Genomic DNA, 13,545 nt, shown 5'->3' on the forward strand with positions numbered 1-13,545 from the left:
GAGGCCGAGGGGAAGGGAATAACTGGTGAATTAACGTCTTGCCATGCTGGAGAGCCACAGCTGTGGGCCCAGACCGGCTGTGCCGGTGGCTGTAGGTATGGAAGTGACACGCTGCCCCAGCTGCCAGTCCCGGCAGGGACAAGACATCAGAGACATGCTGCTGCCATAGAGGGCGGGTGGTGCCCCATCCGTGCAACTTTCCTTTGGCAGGCACCGCAGTGCAGGGATGCTTACAGGGATTTATAGAAAACAAGAGAACTGTGCTCTGTTCGAGGGTGCCGGAAGGCACAAGGACACTGCACTCAGCATAGACAGGATCCCCGACCAGCACCAAAAATGAGAACAAGAGTTGCAGCACCTGCAAGGCATTGGTGAGCACTGCTGGCTGTGCAGAGCTGCTGGGCACACGTACAGGTGGCTCGGCACCGTGCTGGGCCCTGCTGACGTGTAGCGACGTGGTAAGACAGCTCGCTGCCCTGGGCCCCAGAAATCTGCTGGCAGCGGGACGTGCCACTTCCCCTCAGCCACGGGCTAAGCCCGCCTCTGCCAGCGTGTCAGGTGAGGGGCTCCTGGCAGGAACTGCCAGGCTGCAGGATCTGGCCCGTTCAGCAGGGCATTGGCCCTCTGGCAGGGCAACCGGCTGGGTTAGGGCAGGGGCTCCCAAGTGCTCCCTCGCCTGCGGGACCAGACAGGCTTCGAGGCGGCTGAGCACTAATGCAGCATCTCGTTCTGGCGGCAGCTGATTCCCCACCCTGGCAGCCCAGCGTGCCCGTGCCCGCACAGCCCCGAGCAGCGGCCACCGCGCACTTCCTGCTTTGCTCAGCGCGCCTTCGCCATCTAGAACCTCGCCGGGCTCTTTCTGGGCCCTCGCAGGGTGTCCAGCTCCGCACCCAGCCAAAGCTCCTAACGGACAACTGCTCCTCGCAGCACCCAGGACGACCGGGGAGCTGCGGGGCACCTCGCTCTGAATGCCACCGGGCTGCGGTGCTGGGCTCGGCCCTGCGAGGGGAAGCGGGAGCAAAGAGCAGCGGCTCTACCTTGCAGGCAGCACCCGAGCTGGCAGATCAGCAGGGCGCGGCCGGGGAGCCCGTCCCCGCTCTGGCACTTATCAGCGGGCAGCCCGGGCGCACGGAGGAGCCCACAGAGCCCGCGACAGCCGCAGCCGAGGGCCGGCAGCTTTCCGCCCCGGGGGCCTCCCCCCCCCAGCCGGGCGCCACCAGCCCCCAACGGCCGATGCTCGCGCGCGGTGGTGCTTCCCCGCCACGGCCACGGCCACGGCCACGGCCACGGCCTCCCCCCCGCTCCGGCCCCGGACGCCGCGGCGGGGCTGCGCTCCGTGCGGGCAGGGCTGAGGCCGAGCGGCACCGCCAGACCCCGGCGGGACCCGAGTGCTGCGGCACAACGGGACGGGCCCCCGAGCCGCAGCGGTGCCCCACGCCTTACGGCAGACAGGGCCGGGCCCGGGGGGTGTGGGGGAGGGGCACCGAGGCAGCGATGCCACCGTGACACCGAGCGCCCCCCCCCCCCCCCGGCGACCTCGCGCGCCGTGACGTGTCCCGCAGCGTCACGTGCCCCACGGACTTTCCCTCCGCGGGCGCCGGAAGCGCCCCTTTTCCCTTCCGGGGCGGGTCAAAGGGCGGCGGACGCGGCCCAGTCAGAATGCACCACGCGCGCCTCGCCGCGCGCACGCGCAGTGCCCGCCCGCCGGGGCCGCTCGAGTGCCACGTTCGAGGGCAGGCGGCCGCGCGAGGCGGCGGCGCTGACCAATCGCGAGCGACGCAGCGGGGAAAGAGGCCAATGGCGGCCCGCGGGAGGGGAGCGAGGCCAGCGGCCAACCCGCGGCGACGGGCGGGGGGCGTGTCCAGCTCCTCGACCAATAGGAGCCGCGCGGCGGCCCGGGCGGCGGGTCGGGCCAATGGCGGGCGGCAGCGGCGCGGCGCGGCGCGGCCAATGGGACGCGGCGACGGCCGGGGGGAGGCGGGTTTATAAGCGGAGGCGGCGCCGCGGCTGCACGCCCGGCCCGGCCCGACCCGACCCGCCGCCATCAGCGCCATGGCGGGGCTCCGCGCGATCGTGCCGCTGCTCTGCCTCCTCCTGCCGCAGCCCGCCCGTGCTGGCGGCTCCGCCGCGGGCCTGGAGGAGGAGGACGGCGTCCTGGTGCTGCGTGCCGCCTCCTTCGAGCAGGCGCTGGCGGCGCACCGCTACCTGCTCGTCGAGTTCTGTGAGCGCGGCGGGACGGGGGCTGGGCGGGGGGGGTGGGCGCCGGGCCGGGAGAGGCGGGCGGGTGGCGGCTCTGGGGGCCGAGGGCGGGGCCGGAGCACCGAGGGGCCGGGGCGGGGAGGAGGCGCTGAGGGACCGGGCTCCCCCAGAACCGGGTGGAGGGGGCCGCTGGCCGTGCGGGGCCGGGCTCGGCCGGAAGGCCGCGGAGGTCGCCGGACCCGGGGTGCGGTTTCTGTGCCGCCCTCGGCCCTGCCCCGTGCCCGCTGACGGGGCTCCCTGAGCCCGGGCGGGACGTCGGGACGCCGGGGCGGGGGGGGCTCTGGCCGCGCTGACGCCCCGTCCCGCAGACGCCCCGTGGTGCGGGCACTGCAAGGCGCTGGCGCCCGAGTACGCGAAGGCGGCGGCGAAGCTGAAGGCGGAGGGCTCGGAGATCCGGCTGGCCAAGGTGGATGCCACGGAGGAGTCGGAGCTGGCGCAGCAGTTCGGCGTGCGCGGCTACCCCACCATCAAATTCTTCAGGAACGGCGACAAGGCCGCTCCCAAGGAGTACACAGGTGAGCTGGGGCGGCTGGCCGTGCGCCTGGGTGCAGAGGGCAGCGACGTGGCGACGGGTCCTTGTACCTGGCCCCACGCTCCCGCATGCGCTGGTGCCGCTGGACAAGGTTCACTGTGACAGCGACCAAAGGAGCGGAGCTGCAGCGGGGGTGCTCTGGGTGGGTGCTGCCCCTGGGGTGTTGGGGAGCAAGCCTACCTTTCACAGGGCTTTTCACCTAAAGCTGGGGAAATCCATAATAGGAGCTAGAGCAGATGGAATTGGCTTTAAGTAGGAAGGTAGAGCAATCCAAGCTTGGTTTCTTGCTCAGCTTGACTTTACTCAAGCAGCGTAGCGCTGAAAACATGCTTAGGTGGTTGGGTAAAGGGACAAACACAAGATGTAAGACAGGTGTGACCAAGAGAAGCAGAATTCAGCTAAATGAGGCATGTTGCACTGGATGATGAGGGTAAGATGCAGAATACTGATTTAGAAAGGAAAAGGTGGTATATTTGCATGGAAAATATTAGCATCTTGGACAGGTGCTGCATTGCTGGTCAAAGTTTAAGAACACACTTGGACTAGAAGCAAGAGAAGAATGGATTCCTGGGAGCCTGTGTACCTTGACTTAACAATTATGGATTAGCTTAATTACTCTAGGAGTGAAAGGAAGAGAGTTGCGTAAATGATATCTCGATTCTTGCCGACCTCTTGGCCAGCTGCTGAACAGTTTATCTCAAAGCTTAGGGGGTTTGATTCTTAAACTTAGTTGGAGGGGAAAAAAAAAATGAATCTGTTTTCTTATCTTCCTGGTGTAGCTGGTAGAGAAGCAGATGATATTGTCAGCTGGCTGAAGAAACGCACTGGCCCGGCTGCAACTACCCTGACAGATGCTGCTGCAGCAGAGACGTTAGTGGATTCCAGTGAAGTGGTTGTGATTGGTTTCTTTAAGGTAGAGTTTGTGCTCCCAGTTGAGACGCTCTTGTGTGTGTTGAGGGCCTTCCCTGCTTTCTGCCCCGCGGGGACCTGACAGCTGGGGAAGGCTCTCCATGAGTTGTGAAACACCTGCTGTCCTGCCTTACTTGATCTTCCAGTTCTCTGGCTGGTAAGCCCTGGGATGTTCATGCTCCAGCTCAACGTGTCCCATGTGAGATACCTTTCTTTATTCTCCAGGATTTGACATCAGAGCCTGCAAAGGAGTTCTTGCTGGCAGCGGAAGCGGTGGATGACATTCCTTTTGGGATTTCCTCCAGTGCCGATGTCTTCACCAAGTACCAGCTTAGCAAGGATGGTGTGGTCCTCTTCAAGAAGGTACTGGTTGGTGCAAAGTGTAAGCACCACACGAGTCTTCTGCTTCTTTCTACCTTTCCTCTAATTAGTCACATTTAAACGAGGGTGGCCCTGGATGAAACAGCAAAAGATCCTGTGCAGTCAGTCTGGCTGTTCCCAAGCCTCAGAGCCTGGGGGGGAGAAGAGCAGAGCCTGCAGCCCCTTTGTGGGGTGGCAAGAGCCCTGGGTCCCTTTGCAGGGCACAGCTGGCAGCGGAGGGGCCTGCAACCCTGTTGGGATCCTGGCCTGGTGCTGCCCTCCCAAAGCTTCACTTGCTTCCCTGTTTCTCAGATATCTGGCTGCAGTGCAGTCGTGGTCAGCACAATCTTTAAAATACTCAAGGCTGTAAGTAGTGAGGCCTCCCATGCCCCTCTCCAAACTTCGGAGGTCTTAAGCAGAATGGTAGCCAAGTTCTTGATGGCTTGCCATGATGCTCTGTGTTTGATTGTGGCTTAGCAAAGTTGCTTTTAAACGCACTCAGTGTTTACCTCTGCAGTCAGTCGATGGCTGTGTCCAGGAGTTCTGTGTCTCACTGCTGTGGGTTCTGTGCTGTAGCGATTCCAGCAAAGTCCCCAGGAGGACTTGCAGTTCCAGCTGACTAGGCTGGGGCGGTTGGATTATGTGCAGAGGGATGCTGGCCATCTACAGAATCAGAATTAAACTTAGTGATGCCTTTTACTATTAAAATCCAAATCACTGGGAGGAAATTCTAGGTTTGAGAAGACAAGAAGAGGTTCCTTAGATTTGCTGGTACTGCACACATGGGTGTGGTGAGGGAGGACCCAAAGCTGCTTTGGGTTCAGACTTATTAAATCTGTAATCTAATCAGTCATTGGTCTGACCAGTTTGACCTGAAACAGGCTCAAGAGTTGAATGAATTCTTACTTCATTCTTTTTTTTTGTTCAGCTAAAATAGCATATATTTATTCCACTACACCTCTGAAATTGTAGTTATTTTTATGGTGCTAGAAGCTCGTGGACTTAAGTTCTCAGTCAGAGGTCCCTCAGTTTGGTATGGCTGAGGGTGCAAGTGAATTATCTGGCTAACAAGTTCAAAATGCTAGTGTTTTGCAACTGGAAAACTTGGGAAGGGTGAAGGGAGCAGGATTTTGTTCTTGGCTGACTTACTACCTGTATCTTGCTTTTCTCGCATATGTATAGCTTTCTGTATGCTCTGTTCATGGCTAATGCTAGGCTGCAATAGCTGTTTGCAGGGGGTTTCTCAACTCTTGTTCATGTCCTTTGGCAAACACTGAGGTCCAAATAGAAATGCTGCTCTCAAACTGGCCATCTCTTCGGGGCTGTGGGGAGTACCAGCATTGGGCTCCCAGCAGGGCAACAGAGAGACTGCTTTGGCTAGGTTACAGCTAGGGCTTCCAGCACTGACAAGTTATTACCCTGGGATTTGAGTTACCTGTACGTTTTCTCATGTTTAGCTCTGCAGAATGGACTTGTGTTGATTTGATCTGATGTACTGTCCTCTAACCCTGAAGTCCTTTGAGCTCTGTTATGTTTCCTCTGCTTCTGAAGAACTGGGGTAATGGCAGGACCAGTCTTTAACAGTAAAGGAATTAATTTTCAAGGTGTTTTCCGTAAGTGTAGCCAAGTTGGGTAAACGGAGTGAAAAGCAATTCTGTGATGGGCAGCTTCTGTCAGGTGTTAGGAGCAGAGGAACCTTGGTCTGAAAGGACCGCTGGAATGCTGCGGAAGGGCTCTGCCCTATGTGGAAGAAAGAAGGCAGCCTGTGCACGTTGCTTCCTTGTTCCTGTTTTGGTGCTGTCTCATGGTAGTGCCATGAGAGCTCTCAAATATGTCCACCCCAAACCAAGGTGAAAATGAGCACCACTTGTAACCAAACACCAGGGTGTAAGAACCAGGTGGTTTATTTTACCAACAGTTATGGTTTTGGACTTTGGCTCAGCTTCCTGCAGTTAGTTGGGTCTAAACTGAGATGGTTTGGCTAGTCGTTCTTGATTTACTCCGTGTGAGTTGTCCAGACTTGCAGAGACCCTCGAACAACTGTTCTGAAGGCACAAAGATGATGTTCAATACTCTTTAAAGTATTTATAAAGTTAACTTCTAATGTTAAGTGTTTTCCTCGCTGTTCAGCTGAGACTGGTGTGCTTCCTCTAACAGAAGGTTATCCAAATCCACTCTCTGGTAACTTGACTGTTGCCCTGCTGTGGGACTGCTGTGTTACCCTGCACATCCTCTCTTTAACCTTCATGGTCCTCTACAGCTGTTCCTTTTCCAGGCTGCCAGAGAGTTCTGAGAATCCTGATCAGGGATACAGGTGATGTCCCGGCACAAAAAGGGATCTGTCACCTCTAGGGTGACGTGTGTGTTAAACATGTGCTGTTGTCTCTAACAATAGTGACTGAAACAACCCCATGGAGCTGAGTAAATTGCTATTTACTTGCAGTGCATAGTGGGCTTTGCTGTCAGACTTTTCATAGCACTGTCTGGTTAAAGTGTGTCTGCTCCAACCCTGCTCGGTCCTGCTGAGCAGAAAGCTGCTGTGCTCTGGGGGCTTCACTGCTCTGCCTCACACCTTCCACAAAGCTGTAAGGCAGCTGTTGAAAGTCCTTCTTGGTGACCTGTTTCATGATTGTACAGAATGATGCCAAGATCTAAGCTGACTGCCTTGTTGCTGCTCACCTTCTACTGTCAGGGGATGATTTAAGGCTTTGGCCAGGAAGATGAACACCTTGATCCAGATTTTATGTGAATGTGCAGAGACCTTGTTGGGAGATGGAAGCTTGCCCTGAACAAGTGCAGCTGAGAGAGACTGGGGCAGTGACTCTGCTGTGAATGCATCTTATTTCTTGAAAGAGATTGTATGGGATATGGAAGTGTTCTAATGCAAGAATATCTGGTTTTGCAGTTTGATGAAGGCCGTAACAACTTTGAAGGGGATCTCACGAAGGACAATTTACTGAACTTCATCAAGTCTAATGCATTACCTCTGGTCATAGAGTTCACTGAACAGGTAGGTCTTTAGATACTTGGTAAGGCCTCTTCCCATAGCTGCTGTACAAATATAACAAAGCTCAAATTGTGGATTCTGTGATCATGTTTCGTCTTGGAGCTGATGCTAGTTTGGGGCTAGGGGTGTGAAGAACACAATGGAAAGGAGGCATAAGCTTGCTGTTCAGAGCAGTCCTGTAGTATTGGTGGCTCCTGCGGTCTAATCAGAACAGTCAGCCAAGCTGGTCTTGACACTGATTTACCTCTCTTCCAAAAAATAAAGTGTATTTTCTTCTCCTCAGACTGCTCCAAAAATCTTTGGAGGAGAGATCAAGACTCATATTCTGCTGTTCTTACCAAAAAGTGTGTCTGACTATCAAGAGAAACTGGACAACTTCAAGAGTGCAGCTGGAAGCTTCAAAGGGAAGGTGAGATGGATTTCTTGGATTATGAATTAAGTGAACACCTGCAGAGAAGTGTAGTGCTGCCTGTTTATAGCCACTTGGCAGCTGTGGAGGAGAACTTGAAGCTAGTGCTCTCTCTGCCTGTGTCTCTTGCTAATAGGTGACTGAGTCGCTTACTGGCTTGCACAACTGCTGAAGGAATAGCAGTTAACTCCTGACTTCCCTTCTCATGGATGTAAACCTGACTCTGCCTTAAAGTCAGTGCCGGGTCTGTGTGCATGCTGCTGGAACTGCTGCAGCTCCAGCGTTTGTGCTCCGACAGGGTGCCCTCTTAACGGCCTTGGAGAAGGAAGAGGGGCCAGTTCAGCTACTACCTGTGCAAGTGTGCGTGTAAAGTATCGGTAGCCATGAGGTACTTGTCTTCACTGTACTGCTTTTGACTTTTTCCTCCAAAGATCCTGTTCATCTTCATAGACAGCGACCACAGTGACAACCAGAGGATTTTGGAGTTTTTTGGCCTAAAGAAAGAAGAGTGTCCAGCTGTACGTCTGATCACACTGGAGGAAGAAATGACCAAATACAAACCTGAATCAGATGACCTCACAGCAGACAAGATCAAAGAGTTCTGCAATAAGTTCCTGGAGGGCAAGATCAAGGTAATGAAGATAAATGCTGCTGGCTAAGCAAGCCTAAAAAAACCTCCTTGTGAGGAGCTGCAAGTCACCTGGGGAAAATCCTTCCCACTAATGTATGGTGTATCTAGCAGGCTTTGTGCTGAGAAACAAAAGGCAAAACTACTGGGGCATGAAGACTGTAGAAAGCAAGCTATGTGCTGGCACCCGAGTGCAGTCAGAGCCTGCTCTTTCTGCTGCTTATGGTAGCTGTGCTGTTCATTCAGTTTCTCTTTCTGTCAGCAGTCTGGAAGGTGTGAACTTGGGTGGCATGGCTTAAGAGCTTTCAGCTCTAATCTGCTGGAGGTAGCCATATGCAGCTTACTCCAGTAGTGGCTGTTTACCTAAGCTCAGTCCTGTGGGAATGATACTGTCAGCAATGCTGTTTCCTTCCTACAGAGCTCCATTGCAGTTCTCTCTGCAATACCTGTTGTTCCCACTCGTTCAGGGTGGGAAGGAGGAGACTTTCTGTAAGCAGAAGAGGAAGTGACTGACTCATCTGGCTGCTCGCAGCCTCTGACTGAGGCACTGAGGGGGGTGGTTAAACTTGGGGTTTCCAGGATATGTGATTGCATGTACATTCCAAGCAGCTGTGTAACAAACAATATCTCTGAATTTCACTTCTTATTCCAGCCCCACCTGATGAGTCAAGACCTTCCTGAAGACTGGGACAAGCAGCCTGTCAAAGTTCTAGTTGGGAAGAACTTTGAAGAAGTTGCTTTTGATGAGAATAAGAATGTCTTTGTAGAGTTCTGTAAGTATCTTTCAACAGCTGATTTCAAGTAACTGGCATGAAAGGAGTGCCAAAATCCTGCATGACCAGTATTGGGGAGAAAGCATCTTAGAGAACCTCAGGCACAAAGGGAGTGCCTTGGTTAAAACGATGTGTGTGGACTCTGTCTGGCATGGGGGCTGAGGGGGAGTGGTGGTAACTTGTTAGGATGTTGGTGCTAGCTGTGTTTGTTGTTGTTAACAGATGCCCCCTGGTGTGGCCACTGTAAGCAGCTGGCTCCTATCTGGGACAAGCTGGGAGAGACCTACAGGGACCATGAGAACATTGTCATTGCCAAGATGGATTCGACAGCCAATGAAGTAGAGGCTGTGAAAATCCACAGCTTCCCCACACTCAAGTTCTTCCCCGCAGGCTCTGGCAGAAATGTAAGGCAGCAGCTGAGCTCTATACAGATTGCACAAGGGAGCACTAGAAATGCTTAGTTGCCTGCTTGAGTTCTGTTTTGGACAAGACCTTTGGGAGGGCTCTCTATTCTGTAGGGATGGAATACATCGAGTCTACAGGACATCAGAGACCCTTTGTGGGGGGGCTGGGCTGTAGGAAAGAGTTTGGCAGGGGGCGGAAAGTGGGATTGGGGAAATGAGGGAGCATAGCAGAGGACCATGTGCTCATCTGCAGGCTATTCTTTCCTCGCAGTGATCTCTGAAGTCTAGTGGCTGAGCTGTTTTCCTTCGTCTCATATGGGTGAAGGTGAATTTTTAAATTCCCTTTTGCTTGGCATGTTAACTTTTGCTCAGAAAGAGAATTCTCCTCTCCAGGGGTGTGGTTCTGTAGGTGCCCATAACCATATCTTGATGCTTTTTTTCCCCTTTAGGTAATTGACTATAATGGGGAGAGGACATTAGAAGGCTTCAAAAAATTCTTGGAGAGTGGAGGTCAGGATGGGGCAGCAGCTGATGATGTGAGTAATGTTAATACATGAGTAATATTAATACAGTACTCTGGGCATTCAGAATATGGAGCATGGGTTGGATCTGGTGCTGTGCTTGAATCCTCAGTCCTAAATTAAGATCCTGGGTTGTTAATGTGGCAGGAAAGGATACTTTTGGTGAACAAAAGTGCCCACATCATAAAATGTGACACGTTCAGTTGCACAAGCTGTCTCAGGTTGTTGTGCAAACTGCTGGACTACTTAAGGGCTTGTTCTTCATTGAGAGCTCCTGCTCAGCACCTGGAACTTGAGCAGCGTGATGTACAATATGCAGTATATCTACCTGGAAGCTCCTCACCTGCTGGGGTGGAGGGTTACAGGTGCAGGTACCAGCTTCTAGGGGTTTCTAATCCTTAATGTCCCAAATTCAGAGCTCTGGAGGTTTTGTTAACATGGCAGCAGAGAACAGTGAACAGATTAGAGATGCTGTTCTGTGCTTGGTTTTGGATCTGCCTGATGTGCCAGAAAGCAGTAGCTGTCTTTAACCTGTACAGGATCTGGAGGACCTGGAGACGGATGAAGAAACAGACCTTGAGGAAGGTGATGATGATGAGCAGAAAATCCAAAAGGATGAATTGTAAAGAGAAGACTGATCTACATCACCCAAAAAATCAGACACTAAATTGGCTGCTGTTACGCAGCCCAGTGAGTCAGAAACCCATTAAGATTTAAAGCAGAAGGCAAATGACTGGAAATCCAGGGATTGGCTTTTAAAGTAACACTTCACCCTCACTTGTCTGTACACTTGACTATCTTTTCTTTCTTTTCGCTTTTGAGAAGGGATCTGTCACTAGGTAGCCAGCCCAGCCAGCTGGGCTCATTTTTTTTATTGTGATGTACTTTTTTTGTACACAGCTTTTGAAGTATTCTGTTCTTCTGAGTAGAAGCAGATTGTGAAGTGGTAGCATGAGTTCAATGGCCCAACATTCTGGAGCCTTGCCACTAACATCTTCCAAGAAAGCTTTTTTCCTTTTTTTCCTTTTAAAACTAAAGCCCATAGTTGATTTCCACACCTGGCAGGGTCCTTAATGGTCTTGGCTGTTCTTTCCCTGGATTGGCCTTTGGTATATGTAGGGGGAGAGGCAGCAGGCTGATGGCATCATCCTGGTGAAAGGTGTATATGAAGGGGCTTATCTTCATGCTGTCCAGATGTTTCCTTCCCCCCTCTGCTTTAAGACACTTAGAGATGACTATTCTAAACACCTGGAAGGGTGGAATACTGTGTGCACTGGCTGGGGCAGGCTCTGAGGGTTGAGGTGGTCACTGGCTCACCAGCTTAGACAAGACCTAGCTGTGTTGCCATCCTTTTGATCAAATGCAAGACTGTTTTGCAATCACTTTCCATGCATTATTCTGAATGGGCTGACCAGGCAGGTGGGTGGTGTGGGAGGGCCTGATAAAACAGATCAAACAGGACATTTGCAATTACTGGGTTTTGGGGAGGAACTTGAATGGGGGAGTGCTTCAGAGGCCTGAGCTGTGTCAGGCTGGTTCTTAGCATTCCGCTGCAATGACATTGGAACTGAATTTGTTGGCCAAATAAAGTTGAGATTTTAATACTATTAGGTCTCTTTGTCTTTATCAGAATATAGAATGAATATATTTGAACCTGCCCTGAAAGAGGATCAGAGTTCTAGAGTGATTCTCAAGGCACTCAGCCAAAATGGTGTTTATCACCTGTCTCAAACTTGCACTAAATACCAAAATTCTGAGAGAAACTACACTTCCACTTTTGTGGGTGGCTTCTGGTACCTTAACCTGAAGAAATTCATGTTTCAGAATCTAAAAGGAAAAGAACTTCAAGATGACCATGTCATGTCCAGGTTAAATCAAGCTCTATTAGCAGTGAGTGGATGTTGGCTTGGGCTCTGAGAATAAGCGCTCTGCTTGCCAGCTGGCCTGAGGTGAGGGACCTCGTTGCTCTTGAGCAGTTAACCAAGGAATTTGCCTACAGGGAAACCTGGGGCTGCCTGTAGCTTTGCTAGTCAGGCTCACATGATCCAGTGAGCTACACTGCTATTTCCAAACCAGTCACTTACTGCTGAAAATATTTTTGTAAGAAAATATGCTATAAATGTCACATGGGAGGGCATGGTGAAGCTAGAGGGCAACTCAGGAGGCCACTGGTGCCTGTCACTGAGCATGGGTGCGCTGGGGCGGTACAATGTGGTTGTACAACGCTTGTCCCCAGCTCCAGCCTCATTCCCTGGGAACAGGGCACACAAACCTTCAGCGCAGCAGCACCGGGGCTGAATGGGCAATTGCTGACTGTGGGATCAGAAAACAAAGCACTGCTAGTAAGAAGTTCTGCTGGAAGGTGCTGGCTAGAACTAGGCCCAAAAAGGTCTGTTTTGTGGAACCAGTTAAAGCGTAAACAAGGCTGAGCTCTGCAGTGGTTTATGGTCTGAGACCAGCCTTGCTCAGCTCAGAGGCTTTTCTGATACGCCAAGGCTGCTCTTAGCAGAGCAGGACTCAGAGTCATCTTGTGTCCACAGCTAATTGCCATTCCAAGAAAACGGGCTAAAAGTGTTCTGTCTCCACAGCAGATAGCTGAGCCTCCTCTTGCATGGTGCTCTGACGTAACCCTGAGCAGAGACGCTCGGCAAAAAGATCAATGTGTTTGCCTGATGGTGAATGAGTGTGGGTGGTTCTCAGGTGTGTGGAGCCATCAGCCCCACTGCTGGCAGGGATTCGGGGCAGGGGTCTGCTGCAGAAGGGGCAGAATGAAACCTCTGTGACTCCTAACGCAGGACAAGGATTTTTCCTGATGCGCTGCAGGGGAGTTCATTGTCCTGCCTGGGCAATCCCCATCAGCATGAAATGGCACAATATGCTCGCGTGTCTGAAATGACCAAACTTTGATGGGAAAAAGCATGGAGGAGCAGCTGTTGCTTGAACCCTTGGACCTGAAAGATTCCTCTGTAGTAGGTGGTTCATTTTGGCCTTTGACAGCTACAGCTGGAGAGTACCGAATGCGGGAACTGTCTGGTGGTGGTGCTGTTCTTCAGCTGTTCTTCTGAGGCTGCTCTGCAGAAGCCTGCCCTTACGTAGCAGCTGGTTCTGCATTAGAAGTAGGACATTGAACCCCAGGGACTAGCGTTGTCGGCGCCTGGTTCTGCGCCTGCATCAGGAGCACCGGCAGCACCTCTGTCCTCACAAGGGCGCTGATGACATCCAACGTGCTGGTGGTGTTCTCTGTGCTCAGCTGTACGCAGTCTTGCAGTCGTGCCGGGCAGCTCATTCTGCTCCTTTCAAGTTGTCTGATGCAACTACAGGAGAGTGACTTAGCTCTGAATGTATTTGGCACCAGAGCTCTGACACGTCTGCATTGCGCTGGCTGGTCGGTACATGAGCGGCTGCTTCCCCTTGCTTGGTGATCGTGTTTTGTCTTTTCCCTGCCACACGTGTGTGCGTGTGTGAGGGCTTGCTGCTGGGAAGTTCAGTTTTCGGGCCATTGGGCTCCTCTGAAGGGCCATCCATGCAAAAGCAGAGTAGATTTGACCCCTTGGATGGGCACGTCAACAGGTGGGTGGTAAGATGAGACACCAACTTCTGCCCAAAAGTGGGAGGCTGCAGGCTGGGCGGCTCGATTACAAAGTATCGTGGCAAATAGCATGAGCTGCATGTCCTCAAAATAGCCCACGGGAGCCTATATAACGCCACGGCCCCGGAGAACCATCAGTCCTGGGCCACGGGCC

At 53.0% G+C, this 13,545-nt stretch overlaps 1 protein-coding gene across 1 annotated transcript; it reads left to right on the plus strand.

Annotated features, from left to right (window-relative positions):
- Positions 1-1,965: 1,965 nt before the first annotated feature.
- Positions 1,966-11,409, plus strand: P4HB (prolyl 4-hydroxylase subunit beta). The gene is made up of 11 exons (XM_054846973.1): positions 1,966-2,221; positions 2,568-2,774; positions 3,571-3,704; positions 3,926-4,063; positions 6,966-7,070; positions 7,351-7,476; positions 7,908-8,108; positions 8,757-8,877; positions 9,100-9,281; positions 9,731-9,817; positions 10,342-11,409. Exons 1-11 carry the CDS (start codon positions 2,053-2,055, stop codon positions 10,426-10,428), a joined length of 1,557 nt encoding a protein of 518 aa, XP_054702948.1. The 5' UTR covers positions 1,966-2,052; the 3' UTR covers positions 10,429-11,409.
- The last annotated feature ends 2,136 nt before the right edge of the window (positions 11,410-13,545 follow it).

Source organism: Grus americana, chromosome 18 (assembly GCF_028858705.1).
Source record: "Grus americana isolate bGruAme1 chromosome 18, bGruAme1.mat, whole genome shotgun sequence".
Lineage (NCBI taxonomy): Eukaryota > Metazoa > Chordata > Aves > Gruiformes > Gruidae > Grus > Grus americana.